Genomic DNA, 18,792 nt, shown 5'->3' with positions numbered 1-18,792 from the left:
TACAGTGTCAACATGGGAATTGGTTTCAGTTTGACTATGAATATTAATTCCACTTAAGTAACCGATTCTCGATAGTTCAATCAATTTTGACGGGACTTTAATTGTAGTTTTATCATTTGTGCAATTACTCATGGATGTGAAGCTAGCAGTCTAGCAGTTCAGCAGTGGGAACATATTACTCTGTGGAAATGTGTACTCTGATATAAAACTCAAATTGGAAATTAATTCTTTCGTCCCAAATATATATTAACGTATACAATTTATTCATCTATCTTGTACATGAACATATTTTTCTTTCTCACAAACAGATTACATAAGACGGTTAAATATTGTTTTATTATTTCCCTTGATTATAGTGTTTAGCTGTCTTATATAAGAACACTCTATATTTGGAATTGAAAATTATACAAAACGGACATCAGTCCTTGGCTTGAAGTATTAGATCGTGTATGCACGTGTAGTTTCATTTTTTAATTCCACGCGACTGTGAGCGATGTTTCGAGTTAATTTCTGAAAATTCGTATACAAATAAAACAGCATATGTCCATATCGTATCAGCAGATATCTACAGAGATAAGGCTCTAGGCTTAGCAAAAAGATAGTAAATCCAGCTTGTGGCATACATTTCACTTACAAAATCTGGGGCGTAGCTAGCCCTCTATTCGTGCGTGTTGAATCATAATTTTGAAGGGGGGGGGGGGCGGCGGGTGTGGGGCATGCCCCTCGGAATTTTTGTAAACCATGGTGCAATCTGGTGCATACTGAGATGCTTTATTTAGTTATGGAAAATGGACAGTTTAGTTTCATGTAGTTAAGGACGCATACTGCAACTTTGGCTTGTTTTCTGTATTTTTTGTTCAGAAGCATGTGGATTCAGCCGTGTACTCGCGTATAGGCAGTAAATATAACCTACAATTAAAAAATAGTAATAGACAGAAATATGTACCGCATTGTAATAAACACTAGCGGTCCAGGCGGAGGATGCACACGGTGCCCCCCACCCTCCTAAAATCCAAGTTTACATTTTTATGTCAATATCAAATGTGTTATCTGTTTCGGCTTTGAGGATAGGGCAAATGTCAAATGTTTGTGCCACTAAGTAACACCCCCTCTAACGTCAATTCTTAGAGCCGCCTTGATACATACCTTGCAGCTTTCGGATCCAAGTTTGGTGTAGCTAATCGGTAATCGTTGTATGAAAAAACCCATATTCAATTGATAAATTCAAGTAAGTATGACTATGTGATTGACTAAGTTTAATATTGAATATAAGCCCTTGATCAACTTTCAAAGATGGTCATTTGGCACGAAACGAAGGGTAATTAATTAACATTTGGGCGGGGGGGGGGGGGAGGGCAGTTCTTAAACGGTTAAATTTTGAACCATCATCCGTTGAACAGATAAAAATGACTCATGGTGGCAATATTCAACGGGGTCGAAATTGAATTGCAGTCACGCACGTACAAATATACAAATATGCATGCACGCATACACACATGTACACAAACACGCAACACACGCACAATAAGAGAGCTCCCTCGTGTATGTGTGTGTGTGTGTGTGTGTGTGTGTGTGTGTGTGTGTGTGTGCGTGTGCGTGCGTGCGTGTGTACGTGCGTGCGTGTGTGTGTGTATGACATCTTTTGAAAAAAATCGGGATAATGTGCCTAGGTGCCGTTGAAAATTGAAAAGTCATAAAGCAATGACTCTTTACCTGGTAAACTGTTCAAGATTTTCGAATGAAGCTTGGTTCTTATTTTGCCAGAGATAATATGCACATGAACAGAAAGGCCCATAACTCTGGCTTTAATACTTATTGAGTCATGTCCCTTGGTTCTCTTGAAAAAAAATACTGGCGTTGCATTCGCCCCGCGGCGCTCTTGATAAAATTGAATACTGCTAGAACATCTCAAGTTGGTATCAATGAAGACATTTACCTTTCTTAGCCATGTATTGATAAATTCTTGTTCTTTAAATAACAAATAAAAATAAATATTACGTTGAAACGTTTCTCCAATTATTCATTATAACCCCCTTACGCAGGGGAGAAGAACATTTCTATCATTTTAGTGACACTCTTATTCAAAATCAATACATACACATGTATAACAAACATAACCTTTGGGTGATCAATCTTTTAACGATTTACTGAATAATGCATTTATGGAAAATATTAATTACTGATAACAAGATTGTAACCGTTTATTTAATAGCTGAAAACCCTAAAATATTAAGTGATTGGTGACTTCTAAAAGATTTACTGTGACGTACTATCATCTCATAAGGTAGAAATAACGTTTTTTCTGCGCATTTCTTTCAAATTAGACTGGGATCCTTCATAAGAACCATTGTTTTCGACATTTATTCTTCCTTTCTGGTATATCTAAGCAATTGTATAAACTACTGTGGTTAACTTTATTTGGGAGTAATCTTTAAACTAACTATGACAAGTCCTTATTTCCATAGTAGTAAATGATTGCACATGTAATTCATTTGTGAACTTTTTTCCTACAGTTTTAGGCTCGCGTTGGCACTGCTACTTTTCCATTTGATGTGAAGTGGATCACCAGACTTTTTTTCAGAAACGTTTTCTAATTTGACAAATTTACAGCATTAGATGTAAACGCTTTATATATTACTTATACGATACATTGTTTTCTTCACAGGATTCGGTGGTATTGTGTTTTCGGCATATTTGGACCATGACGTCACCTTAGGACCTTGGGTCTTGTTAATTGTCGCCATTTCGTGGCGAAGAGCAATTGGTACAAGGCTTACACAAGTTGTTTAATGGGGTTAAGGTTACATCGCAAAGTAAATATGATTAAATAAAATATGATGAATTCATACTGTTTCAACAATCTACAACGTACGTAGGTAACAAATGGATACGTCTTAAACAAAAGTATGCAAATGAAACACTTGTTTAAACAAAGCTAATGTTACATTTTAAATTCAAAATATGTCAAAATCATTTGAAAATCACTTGAAATCATTGTTTAATTTCCATAGTGGTCACATGCAAATTCTTACTACCTCAACACTACCGGTTTTAATTAAAGTTTAAAGGTATTCGAATAGTCTATTTGTCTGACGATTTTATTTAATCCCGTGTACCATCAAATTTCGATGCATGGTGACCTTTTCATGGCTGGTATCATTTGAAAAGAACTAACATTAAGATAGAGTAATTTGAAGTTATTTCAATTAAAATCGGATATGAAATGACTTATTTGGTAATCACAAGGTGTCTATGTATATTTTTCTCAACTCTCTACAAATAAAACCCAAATCTTTATGGGGTAACCAGGCTTTCCAAATATACATATTTAAATATCGAAAACCTTAAGTATTTGACGGTGAAAAGAATGTTAACATGTGTATATATCAAATTATTTAAACAGTGTATGCTTATTGGTATTCTTTTTCAGTAAAGTTAATCATTTAATGTCTTTAACATTTTCTACGTTAATTTGTGAAAATATTTAGGCAGTGTCTGATCCGCGCACATCACTAAGAGCCTGACCGCTATTTGTATTTCCCCTACTTCTACTTTGCTTATCTTTCATGTTTTCCAAATAATCCTCTGCAAAGAACAGGATCTGTCTGACAGCAAGCAGAGCAAGGATATTGATGTTCTCGTCGCTTTCCATTTCCTCCTCATAGTTTTTAACAGGCAGAATGCTGTTCCGTGGAAGATTCAGTAGGTCCGCAACATGGCAAACAAGCTCTTTGACTGCTGGGCTAAGGAAAGTGTTACTAGTATTCTCAGCCGACTGCTCGCAGAGTTTGTCAATTTTTGTGATCAACGCCGCTTGTGGTATTCCTAGAAGTAGAATACATGTAATTATGAAATATTTCTTCATTTTAAAAACCTGCACGTATGCATTATGCATGTATACACACTACACGTAAAGTGACAGTCTTATTCAAAACCAATACATACACATGTATAACAAACACATTTTGAGTGATTATCCTTTAACTACTTAATAAATAATGCATAATTAATATTAATTACTGATAACAAGATTCAACCGTGTATTCAAAAGCAGAAGGCGCAAAAATATTAAATTATTGGTGAAAGCTAAAAGATCTACTCTAGTATCATAAGGTAAAATACCGTGTTTTATGCTAATTTCTTTCAATTTAAGCTCGATATCCGTCATAAGAACCATCGTTTTCGACATTTATTCATCCTTTTTGAAATATTAAAACAATATTATTTATTGCGGTAAATCTTATTTGGGAGTAAGAGTGCATCTTTAAGCTTGAAACAAATGTGTTATTTATATATTTCTTAAACAAAATGTACTTTCTACGAATTAATCTCCATTAGATATAATGCTCATATTCATATAGAAATGCAGATACTCTCCAAAAAGCCACACGGGATGATAAAAAGTCGGTACTCTCTTGCAATACACCTCAAAAGGTTTTCTTTTTCAAGGTAGCCTCTAATAAATGTATGAAAACACCTTTTTCGACCCAAGGTATTCTGTTTCGTGAAAACCACAGTGAAAGTAGGTTGTTTATAATTATCCATACATATTATATTTACCCTTTCTGTTCAATAGATCCCGATAGGACATTAGTTTTTGCAGCATTGACTTGGACCTATCGCCAACAGTCAAACCATCCAGTACAAACACAGCGCAGTGGATTTTGTTTTTTAACGCGGCTTGATGACGAAATTCGGCGTCGTCATATTTTAAGAGATGTGTGGGTGACATCTGCAAAACAAACCCAACAACATCATCCATCATATTCAGTACCCATAAATCATGTTTTTCTAAGTATGTTACGTGAAATTACTTTCGTTATGTTTATTGCAAAAAGGCTTTCATTTTGTTCGCATTAATCATTTAAACAAATAAATCAATGTATGCTGGGTTTGCCTCTGTAGTTCATACATTTAAAGCTTGATATAGATATCACCCTAGATATTATCAGTATGCATTTGTTAAAGTTGATAATCTCAAGATAGAATAAATAAATTTAACATCTACCTCATAAAAATGCGGAACGTGACCGTCAGGTATGAAATTGCATTGCAGAAGGTCCAATGTGTCCGACTCCGCTACGCCTCTCGTGTCGTAGAGCTGAAGACTAGCTTTATCCCCAAACGTGTACGGCGTTAGCTGTAATCATATTTAAATTATCTGTGAACATGGCTACCTTTGTTGACCAGTATCTTTCTGTAATATTCTATTACATCACGATTTCATATAGAAATCCATAGTTAGAATTATGCCATCAATGTATCAGCAACGTAGGGCTACACATTTTGTATTAAAGGGATGATATGGAAATAATATTATCTGTCATGTGTTCCTTCAGTATCACGTATTTTAAGGGTTATTTTGTTTTGTTTTGTTTTGAAGATATAATTTTGTAAAGTTAATGTTCGTGGAATTCATCTATTGAAATATCATAATTATGGGGTTACATTAAGTGTATAATAAAATATATAAAAACATATTACGCCACAGCGCGTGACTCATCATTGTCTTGCCGCCGATGCCGTTCTTTGCCGAATTTCGCACCGACATTAATCGAATGCAATAGTTATTCCTTCTAAAGGCCAAACTAAAGTATAATCATTGCATTGCTTTAAAGGCAACAGTGATATACAACAACACTATAGTGGAACAAAAATATGTACGTTTCACTAATTTCTGTTATTTAGTTATATATAAATATATATAAAAATCTTTTATCAATGTAAGGGCAATAACTTCTATGTTACTGACAAATCATTGCACCATCAAGCAAAGAGTGTATACAGTTTATGTAAATTTCATTAAATTATGTCATAAGGTTTAACATAAGTAACTGAGGTTGGAACGATTTTAGCTATTTTCCATTACATTAAGGGCAACAACTCTTGTGTTGCCGACCTGATCGTTTTTCATTAATTAAAGGGCAATGACTTTTGTGTAACTGATCCTGTATAATCCAATCTTGATCTATGGTTATACACACTTTCCATAAGTTTCACTACTTTATGTCCAACATTTAAATAGTAATGAATCCAGACGGATAGACGGAAAGACAAACGGAAGGACGGACGGATGGACTAAGCTCATCTATAGCCTTATACCATTTCTTTCGGCAGGGAAAGTAAAAAAAATACCTGGGTTGTTGTGCTGGTTTGAACGTTACCACCTACTCTTGCGCGGTGTGATATTCTCCCACGAAACACAGATGCCACCAAATTGCAGATGCTCGATTTACCCGAGCCTAAAGGCCCCAACAATAGAATGTTGAAGTGTGGCACGTCGAGTCCTTCTGACGGTTGAATGCCTTTGACTTCTTCTTTCAAGCTCCCCAACACCTACAAGAAAAACAAGGTTTCTGTGCTATCAATGACTACGTTAGCGCATGTGCATATACATGCATGTTAGCATCTTCAAATCAGAATAACGCTATTCTTCGAACAACATTAAATGTTTGATAATATAGGAACGATACAGTCATACGTCATATGCTTTTTGACAGTTTGTAAAGCTTTTTGATTGCCGCTGCTGATCATAAGATTCAAGATAGAATGATTCGAATTGTTACTGAGCATAAAATCTTACGTTATTTGCCCACCATGAGGCATGTTTAATTCTTAAGTAGCATTCAATGCTCCCTGCATACCTCTGAACATAAATGTGACGTTCTGATCACATAATTCGGAGAACGTGAATAGAAAATCCCTCGCTGTTTGTGAACAAATTTGGAAGTTGTTTAAAATAAGTTGTTTAAACAGATATTTAACAAGTTACTGTGATGTGAATAAATTATCTCACATAGACACTACTGAACCTAACTACTGTTACGCTGACCGATTCGGTGACCCCAACAGTCAATTATATTTGTGTGCTTTGACTTTGAAGTGTGGTCTGTCTGTGTTGCTTCTACGTTGTGTTTTTCTCGATTAGTATATGTAAGACACTTGCCTTGTACATTTCAAGCAGGGTTTTATTTTGTTAACATTTTAGTTACTAGGCTTGTCCCTGTAGTTTCATATAACATACAACTGTCTTGGAACGGAGGAAGAAACACTTATAACAGCAACAAGAGCATCAAAAACAAAACTTAATTAGAGGCCATAAAAACAAACGTTAATTTTTTCTTCCCTGGTATATAAATATTTACCTTGGGCCCGAATTCTGCAGTTTTCCGCCATGGAGTCGGTAAAGCCGGCGGTTTTCTTTTCTATATATATATATATATATACTTTATACGCAAAGTTAACGATTTTTTTCCTGAACATCTTGTGCACTGTTGTATACGGATGATATAGCCATATGATTTAAATTCATTTGATAATGTTATTCTGATTCCCTGCTGATAAATTAATACAGCATATGTGTCTGTATTGCATATGAATGGACATAAACAGTTAACCATATGATATAATAACATTAAAAGATACGGACGAACCAGTACAAATATATCAAGTATATTCTTTTGATGTAGGACAGAAAACACCATAAACGCTCACTTTTGTTTAACCCTACTTAAATATACGAGGATTTGCAAATACCAATTTAAAGTTCAGTGTTTACCTTTGACGGCATAAACCTCCAACTCTGTCACTCTAATGTGTCCGTTGTTGAATTCCTTGGATGATATTCCTGCAGTATCGTAGTTTTTACCGAAGTGAAATTGCACGTCTCCATTCAGATTGTATTCTCCCGAAGAAGACTTTTGAATGATACTACTAAATGTATGTACGTCATACGCTGTATTACTTCCAAATAATGGACCCAAGTTTGATGATGAACAAATGGCTGTGTGTCCGTTTTTAACTGAATATTTATTAGGCGTGTTAAGGCCAGAAAAATACAATTGGTATAAAAATGCAGAATTGTCATTTTGATCCAATCCGTTTGGCGACGAGATCCATTTAACACTTGCGTAACCTCCATAAACGGAACCCTCCTTGTTGTACAAGACTGTTAGTGTTGGTCCTTGGTTGTCACATTTCTGATGAAACATACTCGGGTCACAGCCATCCCTTGTTATGCTGTACAGCAGATTGAATGTTTTGGGTCCAGTTCCGATCCAGGATTCAACTTGGTCAAAGTGTTTTTCTGTTAAACTCTTACCCATATTTGAATTCAAACTTCAGAAAGATAACCAAGCAATCTCGATCTCTTTAAAATGCCCTTATTTTATAATATTATGTTTTCAAAATCTACACCTCTAATAAACAGTATTTACTTCCTTGTTCTAATAGAAGAAAGAACGACAACTCTAACGTAATACGGATAACATGTACTATTACACAGGTAATGGTTTTTATTTGTTTTAACTTTTATATATTGTATATTACGCCATTAAGCCCTGATCAATATTTATATGAAAAACTACAAACACAAGCTCGGTAGCCAAAAGTTTAAACATAAATTTCCCGTTTAATGGCACAGGGTAAACGCCAAAGACATAGAACACAAAAATCACACACAAGAAACATCGAACAACAGCGCACAAAACTCCACAAATAACACTGTGCATATATACCATATAAAATCAGGATTGTTAGGTACCGCTTTGGAACGGTCAGTCAAATGTTAATTTACTGGGGGTTTGATGATTACGTCATTGTATTATGGAAAGTTTTTCAGATGAACCTAAGCTGGTTCGAACATATCCACCTTTATGGTAAAAATGCTTGATAACTTATGGCACAATTCAACAGGAAAAAACCCCAACAGATATAAGTCGCAAGGGCGAGATTGATAATTTGTGCATAAAACAGTGAATATATAATTGTTTATGAAGAAAAGGCATGTAAACATTCTTTGAAATAGGAAACCAATTTAGGCCGCCAGACCACTGGGCCACTGAATTCATGCCGCTAGGCCGCTGAAGTGCTTGATGGACTTTTTTGAAAAAAAAAGTTGAACATCACTTCATAGTGATAATTTGTGCACAAAAACAGAACATATATATCATAGTTAAAGACTAAAAGGCATGTATACATACTTTAAAATAGGAAACCATTTTAGGCCGCTAGGCCGCTAGATCGCTTAATTCACGCCGCTAGGCCACTGAAGTGCTTGATGGACTTTTTGGAAAAAAAAGTTGATAAACGCTTCATAGTGATACTTTGTGCATAAACAGTAAAAAGATTATTGTTCAATAAGAACAGGCATGTTTACATGCTTTGAAATAGCTCACCGCTTGACCGACGTTATTGAAAAAAAATGTCGATGATCGCTTCAGAGTGATAATGTGTGCATACAATCAATTAATATATCATTGTTATAGAAGAAAAGTCATGTATACATGTTTTGAAATAGGATACCATTTTAGGCCGCTTGGCCGCCAGGCCGCTTGCTTCACGCCGCTAGGCCGCTGAATTGATTGATCGACCTTTTGGAAATAATGTTGATAATCGCTTCAGATTGATAATTTGTGCATTAAAACAGTTATTTTATAATTGTTTTAGAAGAAAACGCATATATAAATGCTCTGAATAATAAACTATTCAAGGCCGCTATGCTAATGTATGAATAAAAACATTGATTTATCATTGTTTTCCAAAAAACGCATGATCAATTGCTTTAAAATATAGAAACATATAGGCCGCAAGGCCGCAAACTTCACGCCGCTAGGCCGCCAGGACGCTAAGCTGCGAACTTCACGCCGCTAGGCCGCTTGGCCGCTAACTTCACGCCGCTAGGCCGCTAAATTCACGTACATTCTGTATTCTCGTATATGAATCACTCTCGAGTTTGTTTTTTCCGTGGAAACCACTCACTGATTTCCTTGATATTTGGAGAAAACCCATCGTTGATGGAAATCGAACCGACGAATTATTTGGGCTTGGTTTTACAACAATAAAATTGCCTACAAAATAAATATGAAAGGGTATTTGTCAAAACATAAGTATAAGATGAAGTAAAAAATGATACTCAATATAAATATCAGTGTTGTATACTATGATATATCAATTAACTGCACTTGCATGATAGGGATCGGAAACGTATTAATGCAAATATCTAGAAAATGCTATTTTCTCAATCGTGAGGTCAACAAAGTTTTTCTACATGCATTTTCTTATGCATTCTGCTAATAAACATCACTGCTCAATATTCTAAAAAACTTGTTTTGAGAGCACAAAATGTACTTTAGTAAAAACTCAAAACAGTAAATTAAACTCAAGTACCATTTTTCCTCCAGAATTATGTTTCTAAAAAATGTTGACTAATTTTTTTAATCGATATCATATATGACATTATGCGGTTTCAAAAAGAGCAAAACATTATTAATTTTGAATCATGCTATGCGTTTCTACAATGAAACTAGTTCAGATTGAGGTTGACAACTAACAAAGTATTTTTGGGATATTTGAGCCATGATCATTCAACACAAACGCTGGTGAATGTTTTGTATTTAATATGAAATAGGCAGTTCAATGCATACGATAGTGAGTTATACAATGATGTCGAGCTCTTGAAAGCCGGTTTCCCCACAGTTGACAGTCGCTACAAAGCTAAAACAGAAATCGTATATTGGCACGTACAGGTATCCACAGCTTATTGTAAACGTCATTCACAATGCATAACAAACATCTCGAAAGTCAATAAAATCTAGGATGACAACAAACATCACCAGAAGTTCATGCGCATCAATGCAGTACACGTGCTTAATTATAAGAAATCCGGCGCTACATCTACGTAACGTCTCAACCGAGCAACGAGATGCAGATATGGTTGGAAAATGCAGTGTTTATAGTATTTTATCATTTTTTTTAATATGTGTATGGCAATCAATTCTATTTTTTAATAATACAATAATACGTTTGCATAAGCTATTGGTACTCTCATGTAACACAAATCCATGTGTAGTTGTTATTATCCATATCATTCACGACATGCAAACATGCGTGTGTAATAAATTAGCAACATAAAGCGACATAAACTGACTGTGCACTACAAACATACTTATTTCATTTACAAGCCCAGTAGCCAAAACGTATAAACATGGACCCAGTTTAATGGCACAGGGTAAACACTAATAATTGCAAACAACAAACATAGAACAAAAGCACAAAACTCCACAAACAACACAGTACATATATATATCTTATAAAATATAAATATGTTACTAACACGTACCAAACATAAAGTTAAAATGATGTTTTTAACATGACTAAATGTATGTGCATTGGTATGTTAATGTAGGAGATAAACAACAACTTATAATGCTGTTTCTTTAATTTGTTGATGTTTGTATACAGCTATATATGCTGAAATTTGTTTTTGTGCAAAAGTTGGCATCGTTGACACACTTTCGGTCAGAAACCAGGTCGCTCAGTTGCCATTGTTATGATGCTAGCCCTGGAAGCGCATATGTAAAACCAAAAGCCGGTCATTAACGGCACGTGAATTGACTGAATAATGCACGTTTTCTACCGACAACGCCAGAGGTTTTGCGTTTTAACACACCACGATAACGGACCGAAAACACACATTTTATGCAATAATTAATAACCATTCCTATATAAATGCTATGTTGATGGAGTGAAGTTTTTGTTCAGGCATGGGGCGTGTTATTTGTCGCCATTTCGTAATACCAAAAATCTCGTACCATACTTGCTCTAATATAATTTTATAATATTGCGATCATTTCATTAGGTATCTAACTGATTTCATTAAAAGTTTTAACTTAGAATTTATTTCAAAGTGATTTAATTATCTGGATTCGTTTTGCACACATGACAAATGCTTTTAAAGACATACTATATTTTCACATCACCTTTAACATACTACTTTTTGGCATGGGTAATATCTTAAACAAGTATAGTATAACATAATGTACCAAGATATCTACAAGGATTGTTAGCAATAATATGTGGACACATTTTAACAAACAAAAATTCAAGGACACACGCATTATGAATGATGTTTTAAATTAAACGGAATAGTCGATCGCATATATAATATGTCATTCTTTAGTCATATCATACACATTTACGATGGCGATATCGTTGTTAAGACTGCGGCTATACAATTTTAGTATAGTTAATTATCTGAGAACTTGGCATGCGTAGTTGATATCGACGTTCCACACAAATTCAGTTTCTGAAAAACATATCATTATATGTTTTAAGCAGTGTCTGACCCGAACGCTTCACCTTCAGCCTGCTTTGCCTTTCCTCTCTGAACTCTCCTACTTTGTTTCACGTTCATATTTTCCAGATAATCCTCTGCAAAGAACAGGATCTGTCGGACAGCAAGCAAAGCAAGAATGTTGATGTTTTCATCGCTTTCCACTTCCTCTTCATAATTTTTAATTGGCCAAATATTGTTCCGTGGTATTTTGAACAGCTCTGATACTTTTTCGACTACCTCTTTGACCGTTTGGCTGAGGAATGTGCTACTTACATTAGCATCCGTTTTATCGCAGAGTTTGTCAATCTTTGTGACTAAGACGGCTTGTGGTATCTCTGAAAGGTTGAAGGATTGTTCAAATAATATATTGTTCAGACTCAGATATATAATAAATCATACAATCAAAACTACAGACACAAGACCAGGGCCCGTTTTACAGAAGCATCTTAAGACATGTTTATCATTTTTTAGTCGAAAATTTAAAATAGTTTTAATTCTTTAAAAATCTATATCTTTAAACTGAGGTTTTCATTTCTAAAAAACTTAAGTGTCTATATTTTAATTGCAGAAAATACACTAACTACAGCATAATAATTTCTTCCATTAAAACAAAACAGCAAAGGAAATTGTTGAATTTAAGGTAAGGGTAACATTTTACTTTAAGATGCTTCTGTAATCGGAAATCCCAGTAGTCGGAAATTCAAATATAAACACTGTTAAGAGACAAAAGACAATGGCACCAAATGACAATGAACTAGTAACCCAAACGTATAGATGATACCACAAACACAAATACATACATCAAATCAGACATCACATTCATGACAACAAAATTAACCGATACATGATGGGATTATCGCCTCGTAGCTTGAAACAATAATGTCGTCATGAATCTACATGTTAAACCATTGTAGCTAAACGCGTTTATCCCTTGTGTGATGAGAATCCCTCGTGTGATGAGACAACTGGACAGACACTTTTAAAGTACATTGAAGAAGCGTTGCGATTCATACATACATGTTAAACAATATGGCTAATGATCCGAATTACTGAGTTAGATACCTTACCTTTTCTGTTCAACAGATTCCGATACGTTTTCAATTTGTGCAGCATAGGCGTTGAAATGTCGTCCACTGTCGAACCGTCCAGAACAAATACAACACAGTGCGTTTTGTTGCTCAACTTTGGCCTATGCTGAAAATCCGCATCGTCATTTGATATCAGGCTCGTCGATGCCATCTAGATAGAAATGATACTATTTTGATTGTTCTTGCAATCTCTTTATTCAAATTCAATCATTAAACTTTGCCTCAAAAAGAGTTATCAAGGCACCATAATGGCCATGACTTTTCAACATTGATTTTGTCATACATTGTTATCTGAGAAACAGCAGTGGCAAAGCACTGATATAAACACTCATCTGTTTCTCTTATGCCTATTTTTGGAGTTTTATGAGTGTCTTCTTTTTTTAAATACACATTTTTTGAATAGAGGGTTTTTCTACGCCGCTACCAGTCCGCCGACGCCCTCTTCTTTTTCTATAGTTTATTATTCACTCGCTTTTAGTGCAAACATTTTATAAGTATTTGTCAATAAACATTTATTAATAAATCTATGTTCATAATAATAACCGTTAATGTGCGAAAACATGTTTAAATTAAAAGGGCATGCATGCATGACAAGGGCATGCATGTATGACCAAATTACCAATCCTCCATTTATTAAATGAATGAAAGTATGAAAGTATGTTTACTACTACTACTACTACTACTACTACTACTACTACTACTACTACTACTTCTACTACTACTACTACTACTACTACTACTACTACTACTACTACTACCAACTACTACTACTACTACTACTACTACTACTACCACCACCACCACCACCACCACCACCACCACCACCACCACCACCACAACAACTACTACTAATAATAATGATAATGCTAATATTTTTAAGTTCTCCTGAACGAAATGACATTGTCTGTTGTCAAAGTTACTGACTGTTACCCTTTAAAATTTGTTCGCTTACCTCATAAAAGTCCGGAACGTTACCTTCCAACATGTGATTGCATTGCGTAAGGTCCAATGTGTCCGTCTCCGCTAAGCCTCTCGTGTCATAGAGCTGAAGACTGGCTTTGTCCCCAAACGTGTATGGTGTAAACTAAAATTGCATTTCATAGGTCGGATAATTATATAATTTAGTTCGGGTAAAACTGTTAACCTTTTTGTACGTTGTATGTTTAGTGAGCATAATATAGTCATAGACATACATGCAGACGGACGGGCGGACATACAGACATATTGACAGACAAACATTTAAGCAAAAGCCAGATAAATGCCCATAAATACCGATAGTCAGTCATATACACAGACAGACAAGCAGATAAAAAGGCAAACACACAAACATATACACAGACCAAAAGACAGGAGGACAGACAGACAGAGAGGACAGTAGACAGTTAGGCAGGTAGACCGGCGGATAGGCTCGCAGGTTTTTTATGAAGGCTAACATGTTTTATATGTTTCTAAATCATATGGCTTTTTTGTGTAGGTCATAAAAGTAAAATGAATTAAACATGAACATCCATATACTCTGAAAAGAAATGTTTTTGCATTGGCCTAAATCATACACCTACAAGAGTCATGTTGTTTTTTTAAATTTCAGTATCAACTTTGTTTGTATGGTTAGCCCTAACCTGTTGGAATTGTTTCGTATAGTGCAGTGCGAAATTTTACAACTTCTCTGCTTCCAACGTACTAAGTACTTAGAACTCGTTCATAGAAAACCTAAATCTAGTTATTCTAGTCCCTTCATAGTTATTTATACATTGAATGATCTTCAAGTTATACGTTTTTTAATTAATAGCTACGTGGCCACAAAATATCCAGTTATAAAGGGCCAAATTTTCGCTTTGACTTTTGTATAAATGCATTTCTCGTAATTATCATTAAAGTCAAATGAGTTGAACATGATAATGCTATTAAATCATTTATTTATTTTACTTCAACGAATATGGTCGATAGTTCCCTTTAGTTGGTTGAATGTGCAAAATTGTTTTGGACAATCTTTTCTTTTGGGTTATTTTATTATCTTTCATTTTGCTAAATTAGTAATACATTTAAAGGAGAAACATGAACAGAAAGTATATTCAATTACTTTTGATTTAAAGAAAACGTATGATCCAGAAAAAACACACCTTTGTGTGTATCTTTAACGTTTATGTAAGTAATACTAATATTTTTGTTTGGAACATTTTAATTTCAAAAAGACATGTGCTTCAATATAACGAGGCGTTTTCTTAATTTGACGAAACAGGTGTTTATTTACATTTTACCCAGTAACAAGATAAGGTATAATTGTTTAGGTGCTAGGTACACTTTGAACCACACCCTGGCTTTGTATGATCAACTGTTATTGTGAAAACTTAAATACATATTTCTGAAGTAAAGAATAGTCGGGGAAGGACCAAGAAAACTGTTGCCCTCGGCCTTTCGACCTCGTGCATTGGTTCACTGGTCTTTCAGGAAATGGGTTTGACCGACAAGCCATTCAATAAATGTGAACAATTTGACTATCGCACGGGACCAAATATTATATGCCATAAAAGTAGTATGAAGAAAGAATATTCCTTTACCATTTACAAAAATACGTTTCCCTAACGTACGAAGTAAATATATGTTATGTTGGTTTCATTTATTGCATATGGATATATATATATATATATATATATATTAAACCTTTCCAACGCAGTCTTGATCAAGGAAGTCTTACCATGGTTGTTGTACTGATGTCCGAGTCTCCACCAACTCTTGCACGGTGTGATATTCTCCCCCGAAAAACAGATGACACCAAATTACAGAAGCTCGATTTACCCGAGCCTAAGGGCCCAATCAATAGAATGTTGAAATGTGGCACGTCAAGTTCTTCTGGTGGTTGGATGCTTTTTACCTCTTCTTTCAAACTCTCAAGCAACTACAAAACCAACGACAATATATTTGTTTGAATAGTGATTACGAGAGCGATTTAATCATTCCGGCGCCTTCTATAGAAGTACGCTAGTGTCAAAATACTTCAAAGATTCATACTTTTTTTAATTTTCAGTTTACAATCATTTTTCAATCCAAAATAGGAATGATACATTTAAAGTTAACAGGCTGCATTAGTTTTTCAATTGTTGGCAGTTATCATCAGATGCAAGTTTTATTCAAATGTTATTGAACATGGGACTATGCGTGTGTGTACATAGTAATATGGCCAAGTTACAATCGGTGTGAGTGTCCCTACATAATATTAAACACAAATGCTATAAACGGAGTACATTTTAAGAGGACAGCCGATATATCAAGAGACAACACATAAATGTTTTCCGTTAACAAGTTTAGAACTTATGTTAACAAACCGGAACCAACTTTCACGGATAAGTTAACGGGGTTTATACATATACGTTCATATAGATATCCATATAGCCAAGTAAAACTCGATGCCCTTTACATAATTCTAAACATGAATGCGACGGACTATAAACCTAACAAAATGCAAAAAAGATACATGTATGATTATCTTTTGATGAAATATGACAGTTATTTGTTAACAAATTTAGAACTTGTCTAACGAGTTCAATTAACGTCGATGAACTAGCTGACATAAAAAAAAAATGAATTTAACTAAATGAAATGGATTGAACAACCACAACTGCATTTAAAACAACCAGCTAAATAATAAACTAAATAGATGTTCATTTCTCAGAATGTTTGCGTATTGAGTTTACCTCCGGTCCCCATTCTGCAGTTTTCCGCCATGGAGTCGGCATATCTGGCTTTTTTCTTTGGCCATCTAAAATGAAATCTTATTTGAACATATCGTGTTGTATTAATGAACATTCTTTCAATTGAATAACTTGTTTTAGTTTATATATACGTCAACTGGTTAAGCGTAAGTATCTTAGGAAAGAAAGAGATATATATCTTTCTTTCCTAAGATTCTTACGCTTAAGTTAAAGTTGTTTCATTTATTTAATACACACGTTTACTAAATATACTTAAAATCTATCAGCAACAACAAGTACAACTAAATGTATCTTAACATTATACACCTACAAAATCTGAATACTGATTAGAGCATATATATCATATATATATATATATATATATATATGATCAAAGAATGTATTTATTAACTTGAACATATAATAGAACGCACGACCGAATACCATACTTTACCTTTGACGGCGTAAACCTCCAACTCTGTCACTCTGATGTGTCCGTTGTTGACTTCATTGGACGTTGTTCCTCCTGTTTCATAGTTCTTACCGAATTTTGTACTCATGTTTCCATTCAGGTTGTATTCTTCCAAAGAAGACTTTTGTAATACACCAGTAAATGCATATAAGTCAGTAAATGAGCTGGAACCAAAGATTGGCCCATGACCGGCATATGAACAAACCGCTGTCTGTCCACTCTTTAATGGAAATTTCTTCGAGATCTTATTGCCAGAAAAATACAACTGATATAGAAATGCCGCGTCGTCGGTTTTATTTAAAAGGGTTTGAGTTGATTGCCAGCTGGCTCCGGTGTAACCTCCATACACGGAACCCTCCTTGTTGTACAAGACTGTGAGTGTTGGTCCTTGGTTGTCACATTTCTGATGAAACACACTCGCGTCACAGCCATCCCTTGTTATACTGTACAGCAGATTGAATGTTTTGGGTCCAGTTCCGATCCATGTTTCAACCTGATCAAAGTCTTTTTCTGTTAAACGCTTATCCATATTTTAATTCAAACTTCAGTTGATGTATCTTGAGAAATATATTTCATGAAACGCTATCGGTTCTTCCAAATGCCCTAATTTTATTAAAATATACAATTTTGATATCTTTATTTACTTCCTTGTTATGTGTTCTTAAGAAAGAACGACTACTCTAATTTACTAAGGATAACATGCACTATTACCAAACCAAAAGTTCCCATTCGAGTAAATGTATTAATTTATTATCCTGCCATGTATCCCTGATCAAGTTTGATGATCAAATTAATTCTTCACTTGAACCTATTTTATGCTGTTTTATGCTTTAATATGAACTAAGGCCTTTATGGGCTTGAAGTATTATTACCGGACACTTTATAGTTAAAGTTTACGAAATGACTAAGTGAAACAGGGAAACGTTTGTCATATATATTAATGCAACTAGGAAGTCTTTCAACTCCTTTTAAATAACTAGTAGTTTTGCTGCAGTTGACATTTTTTAAATATATAAACAAACACCTACAATAATATTATGTACATTATATATGATATATTATACTTATATATATATATATGATCAAAAATGAGTTTTCTTACTTATATTAACTTAAATAGAGCAACTGTGCATTTGCTAAAGTACACAAATGCATAATAAGAAGATGTTACAAACAGAAAATGAATACAAATTATCTAATTACAATAATGATTGCACAGAGGAATATTACAAAAAGAGAAATACTTATTTTGTATTTCTTACTAGTATTGAATGGACAAAAATCCATTTAAATATTATGGTAAATCACGGCCAAACACATATTCTTTTACTAATAATAATCAAACAAATATATACCTAACTCTAAATATCGACGGAATTATTGATTGTACATGCATAATGAACTAGATGTAGCCAACTTACCCTGACA

The 18,792-nt window shown here is 34.4% G+C and overlaps 2 protein-coding genes across 2 annotated transcripts; both read right to left on the bottom strand.

The window, feature by feature from the left end:
• Nucleotides 1-2,729: 2,729 nt before the first annotated feature.
• On the bottom strand, nucleotides 2,730-8,180 carry LOC128233242 (interferon-induced protein 44-like). The gene is made up of 6 exons (XM_052947000.1): nucleotides 7,559-8,180; nucleotides 7,146-7,205; nucleotides 6,136-6,336; nucleotides 5,009-5,140; nucleotides 4,561-4,732; nucleotides 2,730-3,825 (listed from the first exon to the last, which is right to left on the bottom strand). Exons 1-6 carry the CDS (start codon nucleotides 7,568-7,570, stop codon nucleotides 3,485-3,487), a joined length of 918 nt encoding a protein of 305 aa, XP_052802960.1. The 5' UTR covers nucleotides 7,571-8,180; the 3' UTR covers nucleotides 2,730-3,484.
• Nucleotides 8,181-10,380: 2,200 nt separating this feature from the next.
• LOC128233119 (interferon-induced protein 44-like) lies at nucleotides 10,381-18,091 on the bottom strand. The gene is made up of 6 exons (XM_052946991.1): nucleotides 17,347-18,091; nucleotides 16,896-16,960; nucleotides 15,899-16,099; nucleotides 14,156-14,287; nucleotides 13,183-13,354; nucleotides 10,381-12,450 (listed from the first exon to the last, which is right to left on the bottom strand). Exons 1-6 carry the CDS (start codon nucleotides 17,891-17,893, stop codon nucleotides 12,110-12,112), a joined length of 1,458 nt encoding a protein of 485 aa, XP_052802951.1. The 5' UTR covers nucleotides 17,894-18,091; the 3' UTR covers nucleotides 10,381-12,109.
• Between the last annotated feature and the right edge of the window lie 701 nt (nucleotides 18,092-18,792).

The sequence above is a fragment of the Mya arenaria genome, chromosome 1 (assembly GCF_026914265.1).
Source record: "Mya arenaria isolate MELC-2E11 chromosome 1, ASM2691426v1".
NCBI classification, from domain to species: Eukaryota; Metazoa; Mollusca; class Bivalvia; order Myida; family Myidae; genus Mya; species Mya arenaria.
Note: the sequence above shows the minus strand (reverse complement) of the source record. Positions and strands in the feature narration are given on the sequence as shown.

Bases quoted from the DNA above. Each gene is read 5' to 3' on its own strand.
- LOC128233242 (XM_052947000.1), bottom strand. The intron at 6,337-7,145 runs GTAAATATTTAT...TTTTTCTTGTAG, and splicing joins CTGCAGAATTCGGGCCCAAG to GTGTTGGGGAGCTTGAAAGA. The intron at 5,141-6,135 runs GTATTTTTTTTA...ATATGATTACAG, and splicing joins AAACCAGCACAACAACCCAG to CTAACGCCGTACACGTTTGG.
- LOC128233119 (XM_052946991.1), bottom strand. From the start codon at position 17,893: ATGGATAAGCGTTTAACAGAAAAAGACTTTGATCAGGTTGAAACATGG. The intron at 16,961-17,346 runs GTAAAGTATGGT...ATTTCATTTTAG, and splicing joins GGAGGTTTACGCCGTCAAAG to ATGGCCAAAGAAAAAAGCCA. The intron at 13,355-14,155 runs GTAAGCGAACAA...ATTTCTATCTAG, and splicing joins ACGTTCCGGACTTTTATGAG to ATGGCATCGACGAGCCTGAT.